Source organism: Anas acuta, chromosome 3 (genome assembly GCF_963932015.1).
Source record: "Anas acuta chromosome 3, bAnaAcu1.1, whole genome shotgun sequence".
Taxonomy (NCBI): domain Eukaryota; kingdom Metazoa; phylum Chordata; class Aves; order Anseriformes; family Anatidae; genus Anas; species Anas acuta.
In genome coordinates, this window is record NC_088981.1 from 34,426,192 (window position 1) to 34,440,240 (window position 14,049).

At 39.1% G+C, this 14,049-nt stretch overlaps 1 protein-coding gene across 1 annotated transcript in view; it reads right to left on the reverse strand.

The window, feature by feature from the left end:
• The window catches only part of KCNK5 (potassium two pore domain channel subfamily K member 5), a 38,391-nt gene that overhangs the window by 5,788 nt on the left and 18,554 nt on the right, over positions 1-14,049 (reverse strand). The window contains exons 2-4 of the mRNA XM_068676581.1: positions 2,622-2,733; positions 1,084-1,250; positions 13-181 (exon numbers count right to left, since the gene is read on the reverse strand). Of these exons, the coding sequence (XP_068532682.1) occupies positions 13-181; positions 1,084-1,250; positions 2,622-2,733 (448 nt within the window). The remainder of the gene's footprint in view (positions 1-12; positions 182-1,083; positions 1,251-2,621; positions 2,734-14,049) is intronic.

Sequence of the window (14,049 nt, forward strand, 5' to 3'; positions counted from 1 at the left end):
ATAATTACTTACCAGCAACAAAATCTCCAAACCCTATGGTGGTGATAGTGATGAATGAGAAATAGAGGCCTTCAATGTAATCCCATCCTTCAGTCACCATAAAGACAAAAGGAGGAATAACTAGATGGACTAAGACACCCCAAACGATGAAAATAGCTGTACATGTAATTTGTGCTTTCCTCTGTAAAAAAAAAAAAGACAGGGAAAAAAAGATAATTTAATTTTCTTTTCCTTCCGTGGCATAGAATATCATTTGAGAGTATCAGTCATTTCGGAGTTTTGTACTAACAGTTTATCAGCTGTAACTGATAGTCACTGACTGAAGTGAACACAACTATTTCCTACAACGGTTCATTTGTGCATAGAGGGTCAGGACTGTTTGTTGCTTTTCTCTTATTTATGCTTCCTACCTCTTTTGGCACTCATCTAACCTCTGCACAAACCCTGCTTCACAAAGCTGCAAACACACACATTTCACCATCATTTTCTGTACCTTCTTGGGTGTTGAACCAAGGAAGTCGGTGCTGTTTCTGAAACTAGGGCCCAAACTAGTCCCACCCTCCTCCATACACTCAGTCCTGCATTTGATCCCACCTCTGTGCAGTTAGAACTGAGACAAAACTTGTCCAACACCAAACAAACAAACAAAAAAACAGTAACTGAGAATAAAACAGTATTTTACTGTTATGCAGCGAATCAGCTGAAAGTGCTTATGCTAGCACACAAGCAGGTAGGAACAAAGCAGGACAGCTTATTTCCATGCCAGAGGAGCTTGTAGGGAATGTTTCTGAAATTAGAGCCTCACCTATATTGATCTTATAGGTTTCTCATGTATGGAGATATATGTCTTCAAAGAAATTACAGTATGTATTACCAAATGCTTCTGCAAGACCTCATTTTCTTAAAACTTCTGGAAGAATTAACATACCCAAAATACCTCCCGGTTATTTCTATGCAACAACCATTTGGGAAATTCATATTTATACAAGTGTTTGTTTATTACTACAATTAGCAAATGAATTAAGCTTATACTTTATGCATCAAAAATACACAGCAGGACGATAAACAAGCAGAGGACCTTACCAGGCTTACTCCTCTTTTTGTCAGAAACTGGCCTAGCCTCTTTGCACGTCCTCCAAAGAACTTCCCCAGAGCACTGATCCATGTCAAACAGAGAGGAACTCCAAAGAGCCCATAAAATATGCAAAAGAGACGCCCAGAGGGCGTCTTTGGTGAAACATTTCCGTAACCTAAAAGAGATAAGCATATGCACAGTCTGTCTTTGTTGTACAGAATTCAAGGCAATTCTACCTATACATAGAACAACATTGCATGGCCTTCTGCTGTATCAGATGCTCCTTATTTCACTGTCTATGAGAACATTAGCCTACTCCAGCTGATCTTCTGAATCTGGATGCCTTCCAGTGCTACTTCAGAAAATGTGTATTCCATTACTGCAGGCTGAGAGGAGGACTACATTTTAAGTGTTCCCTGGATAGCATGCATCTTTTTCCTTGACAAGATGAGATAAATATGAACTAAAACTCATTTCAAAACCTCTAATAAGATTCCCCAGCCTTAAGCAGTAATGTTAAAAGCTCGAGTTTGAATCAGTTTTATGAAATGAAATCTCAAAATTTACCCTGAAGTTAGCTTTCACATGAAAGATCCATTAATGCATATTTACTTTCTGACCTGTTACCTTCCCAGGGTAAGGGTTTGAGAGTTAAGTGGAAGGTGAGTTGTGACACTGCAAGATATTTCAATTGAATTTCATTCCTTGCTGGTCACAGAACCCAAAATGACATTACAAACTCAAAATCAGAACCCTCTCTGAACTTGTGCCAGATTTTTCTTATTTAGGTTCCTGACTTCTTTGTGTCACAACCTAGATTATAAGATGGGTACTGTGAGTTTCAAATAATAAAAAATGCAGTGCTGTATGACCTAACAGTAAGGCTTCCATTTACATGTACCTCCAGTCTTCTCTGGTTATTTTGCCATATATATTCTGTGTGTTTGTAGCCAGGGTGTACCAATACCTTGTAGCAAAGATTACTCCCTAAAAGATGCCACTGTACCTTCTGTATGTCAATGCAAAGGGTTTTATAAGCACAAATCAGTAACGAGATTTATAAGACCACACTTCTTGTTCCTTATATTCTTTAAGAGATTAAAAATAGCCTAGATCGTTCTGTAAGCCAAGAACACTGCTAATTCAGTAGCTGAAGAGGATGAATGTGAGCAACAGGACAGTTATACAAAAACCTTATATGCACGTGCTTTAAATATTAGTTTAATGAAATGTCTGGTAATGCTTTCAGTTAGGGAACTTTATGATTTGTTAATTTAAGTGCATGAATGAATGAAGAGAACTAGAGTGACCCCAATTATCCCCATCAGCACCTTGACTCAGTTACTTATTTGAACGACACGTTCTTATATACACCCATGAGCAAAGTGTCCTAAAATATTTTTCCTCTACAAACCTGTGTATTCTACACAACTCCAGCCATAGCAAGCTAATTCAGTGACTAGCCTGACACAGAAATGGAAGAGTACAAGCAGAGTGGATCATAAGGAAAACTACAGTTAGGACAGTTGATGTAGCAAATGCTTACCGATTGTAGTGATTACAGTAGCAGCAAAGATCACAGCATTAGGCCAGTTCCAGTTGTTGAAAGTGTTGTTCCCAGTGATGGCAACCCCCTGACCAGCAGCATTTGACACAACCTGTAGGAAACAGTTTACAGTCATTCTTGGGAAATCCTGAAAGCCTGAAACAAAAATGTGTCTGTCCCTCTGGGATTTTCTCCCTTTGTTCACACTTGAAAAATGACTACGTAAGGATTTTTTTTTTCCAAAGGCCGGCCTAATAATTTAACAATTTTATGAAATATGAAAAATTTGCTTCAGCTAGTAAGAAGTAGTGCAGATGCTCTGACATTTAAATAGGGGCTTTAATCAGATAAGCTCTTACTTGATTTACCAGTTTAACCCAAATGGATCTCTTCCAGATGCTCAACACACTCCTCCAGGCTGAGCTAGCATTTAACCTTCAGTGTAGTTCCTGAACTTGGTTTAACGTTTGGGACATCATCAGAACTACTATCCATTTCAAAACACTGTTACACGTCCCAGCTTGACTTAGGTATGAACAAGACGTCACAGAATCCTTGGCAAAAAGTGTGTGATTCATGTTAATTCACCTGCTATCCCTGGCAAAGTCAGATCATCTACAAGCCAATGTAACATTGTATTTTCAGTGAAGACAAATTAACACTTTTCCGAAAATTTAATGTAACAAGACTAATTGATTTTGAATTTGGTCCCTTTTTCATTCCCCGTCTTCCCTGTAGGAAGCGACTCTGAACACAGCCTCCCCTGCCTTTTCAAGACTAGACTATATAAAATACAACAATACAAGAACCTGATGATTTAACACACAAAGTCAAAACTTCAGATCAACATTGTACATCTTGCTAATTTGGATGTGTATTTCCAGCTCCCTGAAGTAAAAGAGAAGTATGGTTTACCACATTCTCTCCTGAAAGTCCCTAGTTATATAAATCTTTTCTCCGTCATATAATGCTGCTATTAAAGCCTTATCAACTTGCTCTGCTTTTTTCCCAACTGTAAACCAAGGTGGTCTAACCTTGTAAGGCTACATCCACACACAGAGAGCTGAAGGTGCCACCAAAAAATGATTCAGAATATCTCACTTTCCATACCTCTCCCTTGATAAGTTTGAATACAAAAACTAGCTTGAGATAAATATCTAAAATTAGAGGGTTCATATATATATGGGGGTTCATATATTCATTATCTATCTATCTATATATATATAATATATGCATTATAATATATATAATATATATTATTATATATATGCATATTATGCATATATATAATGCATTTTTATATATATATATATATATATATATATATATATATATATATATATATATAGATAGATAGATAGATAGATATATAGATATATATGCATTCTTTTAACATGACAGGTGAGGTTTACCTTAAACTGGTAAAAACTTATATAGGTGCCTACAACCAATCCTTCCTTCCTTCATTTGCCCCTTCCTATTTGATTTAAGATCTGATCTTGGACCTAGCAAAGACTCAACACAAAGTTCAATCACTGTTAAAAACATACACAAGTTAACACAAGTTTTAATTATTCTTGAGACTTACGTATCACCACCCTTCTACTGTAATAAAAATGCCCTCAAAGTGAATATATTGAGCATATACGAGATGCAAACAATTTAATTAAAAAAGCACTTTCAACACACAAGCTATTATGGAAGATAAAAGGAGGAGCACTGGAAATGAATGAAGGTACAGAACTAGACCTTTCTGCTGGGAATCTGAATGTGTATGCAGAGCTGCATGCGGTCTTTCCATAGCCTCCAGGCTCTCAACAGAAAAGGATGCAGAGGGAGTTCTCACCAAGGCAGTTATTTGTCAAAAGAAAATAGCACTTAAGAAATAGCCCTAAAACGGGCAGTTTGACAGCAGGCAAGTAAGCCACCCCCTTCCAAAAAATATGAGGCAGCTATAACAGATCACTATGTTCTGTGATCTGACCAAAGTAACTTCATACATTTCTGTCACTCTCTGTAGATAAATTTCCTGAAAGTCCCAAAAGATATCCAAAGCACCCTATAGACACAATCCATGATCTATCATCCCTGAAAAGATGCCTTGACTTCTTCCACTGCCCACCAAAACTGCACAAAATGGTAATATCAAGTTCTCCAGTTCTTTTCTGTGCTATAAACTCACTTGGATTTCTATTTTTTCTCACAAAGCAACTGATCTCATATGAAGCGCACTGAAGCATGTTTCCATTGTCACTGGGCCATTATCTCATTGCATTACTCCACCTTCAGTTCACGAGCTCAGTTTCCCATTAAGTATGTACAGTTACTTCAAGGTCTGCCAAGGTCTGGAGGTGGCAAGAGGGCCCAGATCCAAGGGGAAGAAGCTGCTGGGATGGGTAGCACATGGCTGCCCTTCACACCCAGTCAGCTGGCATTTCGGACAAGATAGCAGCTCTCTGAGCTGTGTTAACACTGGGAATCACAGCTACTCTCCAGCCAAAGCTGCCACCTCCTTCTTGTCCCTGTTAGCACAGCTATCTGCTATTAGCATATGATTGTCTGCAATTTTCAGTCTAGCCTTTTCAAGTTACTTTTATCCCAGCTGCAGAAACAGAGACAGTCACAAAACAAGCTTTGATAGCTTTGGTGCAGGAGGGAAAATGTAGCTGCTTTCCAAGCAGGAAAACTTTTGCCCATACTGAAATGATTAAATATTTTGGCTTCAACAAATAATACATGTACAAGTGGACACTGTACAACTGAACAGCAAATATGTTTTTTCCCCCTCTTTGGTAAATGTTAGGCACTGTCATAGATTATCATAATCTAGGATACACGATGTCCCGGGTTGCCTGCATTGGAGTTCTTAAACTATGGAAAAATTATTTAGAAGGCCTTCACATACAAAAACAGAGGGTAGGGAGGGAAAGGAAGAAGAAAGCAGATTGTTTAGGTACTCTCAATGCCCTGAGAGATGTCATTTAGAAAATACATTTTCAAGTACACCCAATTTCAAAAGTTGAAAATGGTTTGCTAACTCGGAATTTACGCGTCTCTTTAGACCCCACCTCATGATGGTTTGGTATGGAAAAAGTGAAGAAAACTTATTTACTGTCAAATGACTGTTGCCTCACATCAGTCAAACCTCCTTCTCTCCTCCCTCATTCCCCACCACCCCAAATCTGTACTTTGGCAAGTGAAAAAGGAAAATAAGTAAGCGCCAGTCCCTAGAGCTATTGCTGAGAGTAAACAGACATTGCAACTGCAGAGCGATTCTTAAGATGCGAATAAAAGTAATGCATCTTCTGATTACATTAACACAAGTAGAAACAAGGAGGTCATCTGAATATAATCAAGCAGACAATTTGCTCCATTTGCAGGTACATCCCCAACAGATAAACCCCAGGACTGCTCCACTACAGGTTTGTGTGTCTCCTGGGTTTGGTGACATTTTTACAGGCTCTCTGATGATCAACTTTGCTCAAGATTTACCAGAGCACACAAGAACTACATGTTACATCTCCTGTATCTCAGGCAAAGGAAAGGAGCATCTCAGATGCTTTGGGAACATACCACTTACATCCCTCTGTACAAGTAACAATATGACTGAAAGTTCTCAAAACCAACTTGAACAGAGAGAAAACAGAAAGGAGAAGCCTTGACCCACAGAAATATAGATATGTTCCTAGCTCTGTTTCTATACGCAGGAGGCATGGCAAGTTTGAAATTTGATCAGTAGCACTTCAAGGTAAAATCAGTCACAGCAGAATGACATTCAGTCCCTCTAGAAGTAATGCAAGGGTATAAAACTAAAGGAATTGGCAAATTGGAGTCTGTCTGCATGCTTAGGAGGGAGTAACTATGTGGAATGTGCCATTTTACTTCAGCTTCTTGAACTTCAGAAGAAAGGAAAATGGGACAGGACTATCACCTTCCACCATTTGACGTGTGAAGAAATACACAAATACACAAATTTTCTTCTTTCTAGGAAACGTTTAGAAGGTGGCTTCCATCCAGTATTAAGTCCCAAGTAAAATGTGCAAGCTGTTAAAAGTCAGTTTTACAACTCCATTAGAAAAATATGACTTGCAAGTAAATTCTGATCTGAAATCTCTTTACAGTGGTATCTTTGTTCACTTCTAATAAGAAAGAGGTTGCAAAGAAGTCTGTGTATATACACCCTTGTCAAACACCAGTACTGATTTTTGAGCTAATTCATCATTATCCAAACCCAGTCATATTTCATAATGGCTATAGTCAGGTTGTTATAGCTGTAGTTCAAACAATATTATCTGAATATAAGTTTGAATGCATTTGGCTTCTCTGTCATGGACCATATTAAACTACAGAAAATTTCCTTTAAAAGGCCAAATGGACCATAAGGCTACCTTTGCTACAGCAAAAAATGACTTCCGCAAGTACTGACGGTTATTCCTGCAGTCTTTGGCACACAAGCAATTGCGTACAAGTGAAAGAATCACAGAATGGTTGAGGTGTGAGAGGACCCACATGTGGTTAGTGATGTTATACTAAGTTAAGGAGTACAGTAAAGCTGTGATACAGGTTTTGCATATCAGGTAGGCATAATTTTATATTTTATATATCCTAGACACTTTAGTATGGATTGCCTGAATCTGATAAAAATAAGCAATAGGAAAAAAGAAAAAAAAGAAATTCCAGGGGTGCTTACAGCAAAATGAGCTAAAGACACAGAAAAATAAAGGGGCTATGTATACTAGAGCAATAGATCCTGCCCACAGGCACCCTATTACATACAAAAAGAACAGCCAGATACTGCTTAGTGCCAGGTCTCCTTTGAAGAGGCTGAAGCCTGTGTTATTCAAAGCATTCCCTAGAGATCCGACACATAAGCCTAAGGGTAGCTTTAAAGTTCTCTCGGTGGTATGAACAATTCCCCTTTTCTCCATAAGAAAGGAGATGTGATTGAACCATTAAACCCGAAGTGAGAACCGCTGGCTTTCATTCTACTCAGGAGTATTATCGTGTATTTCCTACAACATGGGCAATCACAGGTGTCTGGTGCATCCAAAGCAGAGCATTAAAGCAACAACTGGTGCATCCTTTCAGGTCCCCTGGGCTTTATCCCCACTTCCGAAAGACTGTGAAATCACCTTCCTTCATCTAGGTGTGAGCATTTAAAGCACAGATAAACACTGAGAACTACAAATCTACCAAGATGATCTTCCTACAAGGCATAAAGCTTCAGCGGCAATCTCATTTTTCACGTTGACATCCAAATCTTTTACAAAATTTGAAGAAGTCTGGAAACTGTGGAGTAGTCATTTAATCACAGGTATGTATAATACAGACAATTTACCCAAGCATAATAAAATTGTCCAGGGTTGTAGGGTTTAGATTTACAATAATCAAATGAAACTCTATATTGCCGTTCCTTTTTAAGCAGTTTTTAGTTTTAACCAAATCCAGCAGTAAAAGAGTAACATAGCAGGATTCAAATCCACTGGCAATCACAGCACTGCTTTGTTGTCTTTGATTTACACAAGGGATTTGAGTGATTAAGAGTGAAAGCTACCTGAAAACAAATAGATAAAGTGGTGCAAGAAGCTGTATGGATATTTTTCATGGCTTACAGAATCAAGAGTGAGCTTTGGACTTCTTAATGACTTTAAAAATGAATAAATAAATAAATCCATATAATGCAACCTTCACACCTTTCTTAGGCAACAAATTGGCTATGTTTTTTGTACTTACCTGGCTTATCTGGCTAGAGCTATAAAGTTACAGTAGCAGTCAGCTGTTTACAATAATCAGATTTTAAACGCAATCAAAACATATTTAGTCGTTAATGTTTATCTTAGCAATATTTTTTTTTAAGTCTCTTTTTTTTTTCTCTATGCTCCCATGCCAGATCTACATTACAGTTTGGCTGACCTAGATATTATTGTCTTAGGATTATGTGCAAATAGAGAAAAGAAGGCCACTACATCAGTATTCTTTTTCAAGGGGAAAAAAAAATGCCCATGTGTGGTCAGACCTACACTGACAGAAGAACTTCATCAGACTCCTTGTGCAGGCAGGCAACACAGTCTCCATGGCCAGAAATGTCCTGCTCTGTGGGCATATTGCACTTGGACATCTGTTTGCATATTAAAAGCACCAGAAGCAATTTCACAGGCACAGCCTGAATTTCTAAGTACTGTAGAGCTAGATCAATAGTAGTGGATTCACAATCAAACTAGGAATATATGCCATAAATTTAAAAAAAAAAAAAAAAAAAAAGAGCCATAATCTGTTGTTTTGAGTTGTAGTTGTTAAAGAAGGGGGGGGAAATAAAAGGAAAAAGATTCAAGGCAACTGCCTTCCTCCTCCCCTTCCCTGAAGTGTCCTCATTGAATGGAGGTTAGTGCACATCAGAGAAAATATTTTCCTCACTAAAGCCTCTTGGCAGCATGGGGTTTGGGTAAGGAAAGGGAAAGAGAAGCCAACTATGCAACTAATGGTTTTACCAATGAGTACAACTCAGAGAAACTTTTTCCCCACTTTTCATGTCTGTATATACGAGGTATATACATGTAATGATTTATGATTTTTTTCTGTTTGAGTTCTCCAAAACCTTCACATTAACCTATATATTCTTGAAACTACATATTTCAAGCCAGCCTTCACTTCCAAAGATAGCTGCACTACTGCTACAAAAACCTTGCTATGCCACGATGCTCGCTTTGGTAGCCAGAGACGCAACGTGGCAGAGCTGCAGAAAGACAGGAGAATACATGTAAATAAGACTAAATGATCTAGGTAGCTCAAATGGCAGCTCTTCCGGTGTCACCTTTAGGAGGGCTGCTGTGTACAGAGAAATCAAAGCTCATCACTGCTGGGAGACATGAGAAAGTCTTCAACAAAAATCCATGGCCCAAAATACAAAACAGCAGCACCCCGGTTGGACTGGTGCATTTCTGACAACAATTTAGCATCTGGCAAATTCTGTACGTAATCCACTCAGCTCAGGAATTCGCAGGAAACCGTGTCTGTAACTGTCGATGACTCCAGAAGAGTCACCAGGAAAAGCACAGACCTGTGGTTTCTGAAATCCTTTTTTCCCCACTCCCATCTCTAGTTAGGGACAGGCTTGTTCTGAAGCTCACTTGGACTCCTAGTTCCCAGCTGACTGAAATACGCTGACATACAACCAGGGCCAACACAAAGGGCCAAGAGAACAAGCCTTTCAGACTGCCTTAGCCACTTTACAGTCCACGCAGGACTATGCTAACTAGCAGGACTTTGGATGGTTGACCTTTCATTTCCCTCTCAGCATTATCTGTGTTTGCAATATGAATTTGATGTTTGTCAGGACAAGAACGATGCCAGATGTGAAAAGAAGACTTTTAGCTGAGTCCTGGATTTCCTACTTCACTACTGTGGGGAATGGTTTGCGACCTTTTTTGTAGAAAGAAAAATAAGACAAGTGAACCATATTGTCTCGATCTAACAGGCAACACCCTTGTGTCTTGCTAACCTGTCAAAGTTTTACTGTCCTTTACTGACCTATGCAGAGAGTAGAGTTAGAAGGCGGTTGGGGCAAAAGGTACAGGATATGAGTCAGCAGCACCTGCATGAGAGAAGGATGATGAGGGTGAATAAAACAAGAAAAATTCCACATTTGTTAAAGAGGACATTGCTTAACTGCACAAGTCTGGTTCCAGATGAACTGAGCACGTGTAAGTGAATCCTCAGTTAATTCTGCTGCTGTGTTTGGCATTTCTTCCAACCTGTCCTCCACTAAAAGTTGCCAGGTTCTCCAGACTCATGCAGATCCTAGCACTTGTACAGTCTGTTTTAATGAGTGTAAGATCCAACATTGAAACAGGAAGCTTTTAATAGAATAATGTGATTATGGGCAGTAGCCACCTACCACAAGTCAAAAGTTGAAATTTGGTCAACCAATGGGAAGTAGTCATTGAGGGAATAATGTCAGCTTACTTCTAAAAGAATAAAAAACTCATATATTTGCAAATAATAAACCTAAGCAAAAACATACATTAACAGCACCTGAAAAGCCAGAGACCGATATTAGCATACAAGATTCCTTCCCCCTTATCTATGAATTGAGCTAGAACAAAAATAAAATCAAACCCTCCAAAGCAAGTGTTAGTCCCACTGTTTACATTCCTGCATAGAACAACTACAAACAGCAGGGGACACAATTTTTCTCCTTTCTGTCATGCGCTGCTTTAAAAAATGGTTTATTAAGTGTTATTGCAAGTAAAAACATATTTTGCATTTTTTAATCAACAGTTTAATCTTAAAATACTGTTCCCATCAAAGGGCACACTTTTGAAAGTTACAGCTTAGAAAAAAAAAATCCTGGCAAAATATGCGTTTACATACTTGAGGGGAGGGGTTTTCTTTCCAGCAATGCCAAAATTTAAGCCTGAACAAGATGGTATTTTCACACTCCTACTGACACAGTAGATAGAATGTCTTCAGAGAAAGCAAAACTAAGTTCTCCTTAACTCTTCTTCTTGCTTCAATATATCAGTTGTTTTTTTTTAACAAGACAATCATAAAAGTTATTTAAATTGGCTAAAGGTGACTTTAAATGATCTACCAGTATCTTAGCATAGAAAATAGAAAGGTACACATATAGGTCAAATGCACTGTAGATACCACATTTTAATCAAAAGGATTATTAAAACAAATAAATAAATAAATAAGATTGAACTTGCAGAAAAAGTTTAACTCATCTTGTTGATTCTTTATTCACCCAAGCAGCTTCTCAGTGTTTCATGCTATTTATGCAATGGTGATTCCTTACGCACATACAAGTTGCAGATCCAAGACACTTTACAGTTGTTATTACTTTCCCTTCATTAGGCTTAACTTTGATCTGTCAGCAACTTGGACTTCCATCTAAGCATACCTCTTCTTACCCAATAGAGCCTCCAGCACATGCCACTTCATACAGAGCTGTCCCTACATCTAAGCCCGATATATAAAGAATGCACGTAAATACATGCCTGGTTTTCACTTTGCATAATTCAGTTACATAACAGGACAGCAAACCAAACATTGTTTGGATCTGTTAATATAAAATACAGCGCACCCAGAGGGCTCTCTTGATTTACTAATTAGTTTGTTTTGTCACAACCCTTTATTGAAAATACTGGGGAAATTCCTGTTCCTAGACTTCAGTGTGCCTAGCACTAATTTATTTGTTTTAGCAGACGTACTGGTTTTATTTGCTGGAGAAAGCAGAGTGGGTTATGTTGTCATGCACTGGACTTTGAAACCAGACAGATTCCAACAAAAGCCTGCACTACGAGGAGAGCCGTGGATTACAGCTGCCGATTCCTTTACATCTACTGATCAGCCCAAAGCAGAACAGGCTATGCAGTTAGAACACCTGAAGATCATGGTGCTGGACACAGGCATACAAAATAAAACAAAGCAGAATTGGCCTTTAGCGGGGGAAAATACTCTCATCTAAGGGACTGCTTTACTGTGCCATAAAGAAACTCTATGTACGTCCTCCAAAGGACATGAAGCACTGAGATTGAAGACTAGAAAGCACTCTGATCTAAACCCTACATACTTTCACACTAGAAAATATTGCTATTTGGTGTAGTTCTCAGGAAGCTACATGTGACATCTATTTAGGTGCTCAGAACTGAGGAAGAACACAGAAATACCCCAAAGCAAACAGGAATTGCTGAACAGCAAACATTAAGCTGCACCAGAAGCAGCACGGACAGCAGAGTGAAGGAGGGGATTGTCCCCCTCTGTTCTGCTCTTGTAAGGCCCACCCTGGATCCCTGCATTCAGCTCTTAACTCCAGCACAAGGATAGGGACCTATTAGAACAAGTCCAGAGGAGGGCCACCAGGATGATCAAGGGGCTGGAGCACCTCTGCTATGAAGACAGGCTAAGGGAGTTGGGGTTATTCAGCCTGGAGAAGAGAAGGCTCCAGGAAGACCTTTGAGCAGCCTTTCACTGCCTAAAAGGGGCCTACAGGAAAGCTGGGGAGAGACTCTTTATCAGGGCACGTAGCGATAGGAGAAGTAGTAATGGTTTTAAACTGAAAGAGGGTAGACTTAGATTAAACATTAGAAAGAAATTCTTTACTGAGAGGGTGGTGAGGCCCTGGCACAGGCTGCCCAGAGAAGCTGTGGATGCCCCATCCCTGGAGGTGTTTAAGGTCAGGTTGGATGAGGCTTTGGGCAACCTGGTCTGGTGGGAGATATCTCTGCCCATGGCAGGGGTTTGTAACTAGATGATCATTAAGGTCCCTTCCAATCCAAACCATTCTGTGATTCTAAGATTCTGAGAGACAGTTTGTCAGATAAGCCAATTAATTCCTACTTGCACCTAAGTTATATCATGTTAGCTGTTCTTTTCAAATTTTACACTGCCCACCCCCAGAATAACCTGTATGTGCAGAGAGAAATTAAACAAGAGCATCCTTCCTACAGCCTAGTACACTCCTGCATACAGGCTCCAGGACTTTTCAAGAATTTGGGGAGTGGAGTTTCTCAAAAGCACTTGTTTTTCTATGCAACACAATCATAAAGAAATCACAGGAGATAATACTGTTACAGGTCTCTACCTTTATTAGGGTAATGGACTAAAAATCCATCCTGCCCTTGCAGATGGGACCTTCTCTCTAACTATTCTGCTAGAATGAAAGGAGTTGTCCCCCATCTCCTCCCAAGCACTGATGGCAGCTTTTTCCTCCCCCTGTGGCATTGCTGTTTTAACTCACCACCAATTATGCATATAAAACCAGGCAGGAAGTTCTCAGGTAGATTGAGTCTCAAAGGGAACAGGGCACAGACTTACATCTGGGCACTGGATTTTGTTTTCCTTTCTTGCAAGTGCAATGTATGTGTGAGAACAGTATCAAAAAGTTAACATTTGTAACAGAGACCAATCATCAAGCTTTTTAATCCAAAACTACTAGCACTGACAGTGTGGAGAAGAGGGGAAATAATTTTCTCGGCTTGCAAAGGGCATTCTCAGTGAAGACAGCATTGCAGGCACAAGCATATTAAACCACTGTTCTCTTACTCCACACCCTACCTAGCTGGAAAAAAGAACCAGGGTAAAGAATGCACATTTGTCACAGATAGGGACACTTGTTACTTCATTCTTCTAAGTGCTCATTTGTTTTCTTCTTGTTAGCTTACAATTTAACCAGATTAAGTGATCCTTTGAAAAGGCAATCTGTTGATTAACCCATATTGTGCAGAACAAGTCATGCTCTTCAAGAACAATCTCAATTTATTAACCAAAAATAGCTCTAATTGGTCAGAGACCAGGAGGGAGGAGAGAGGAAAGAGGTTTATACATGTAAAATTAAAAAATATATGATTTAGTCTGGCTTCAGCTTGTTATCAGAAGGCCAGGCAATAAATCAAGATTTTAGAGGAGACATAAAGAACCATCTTTG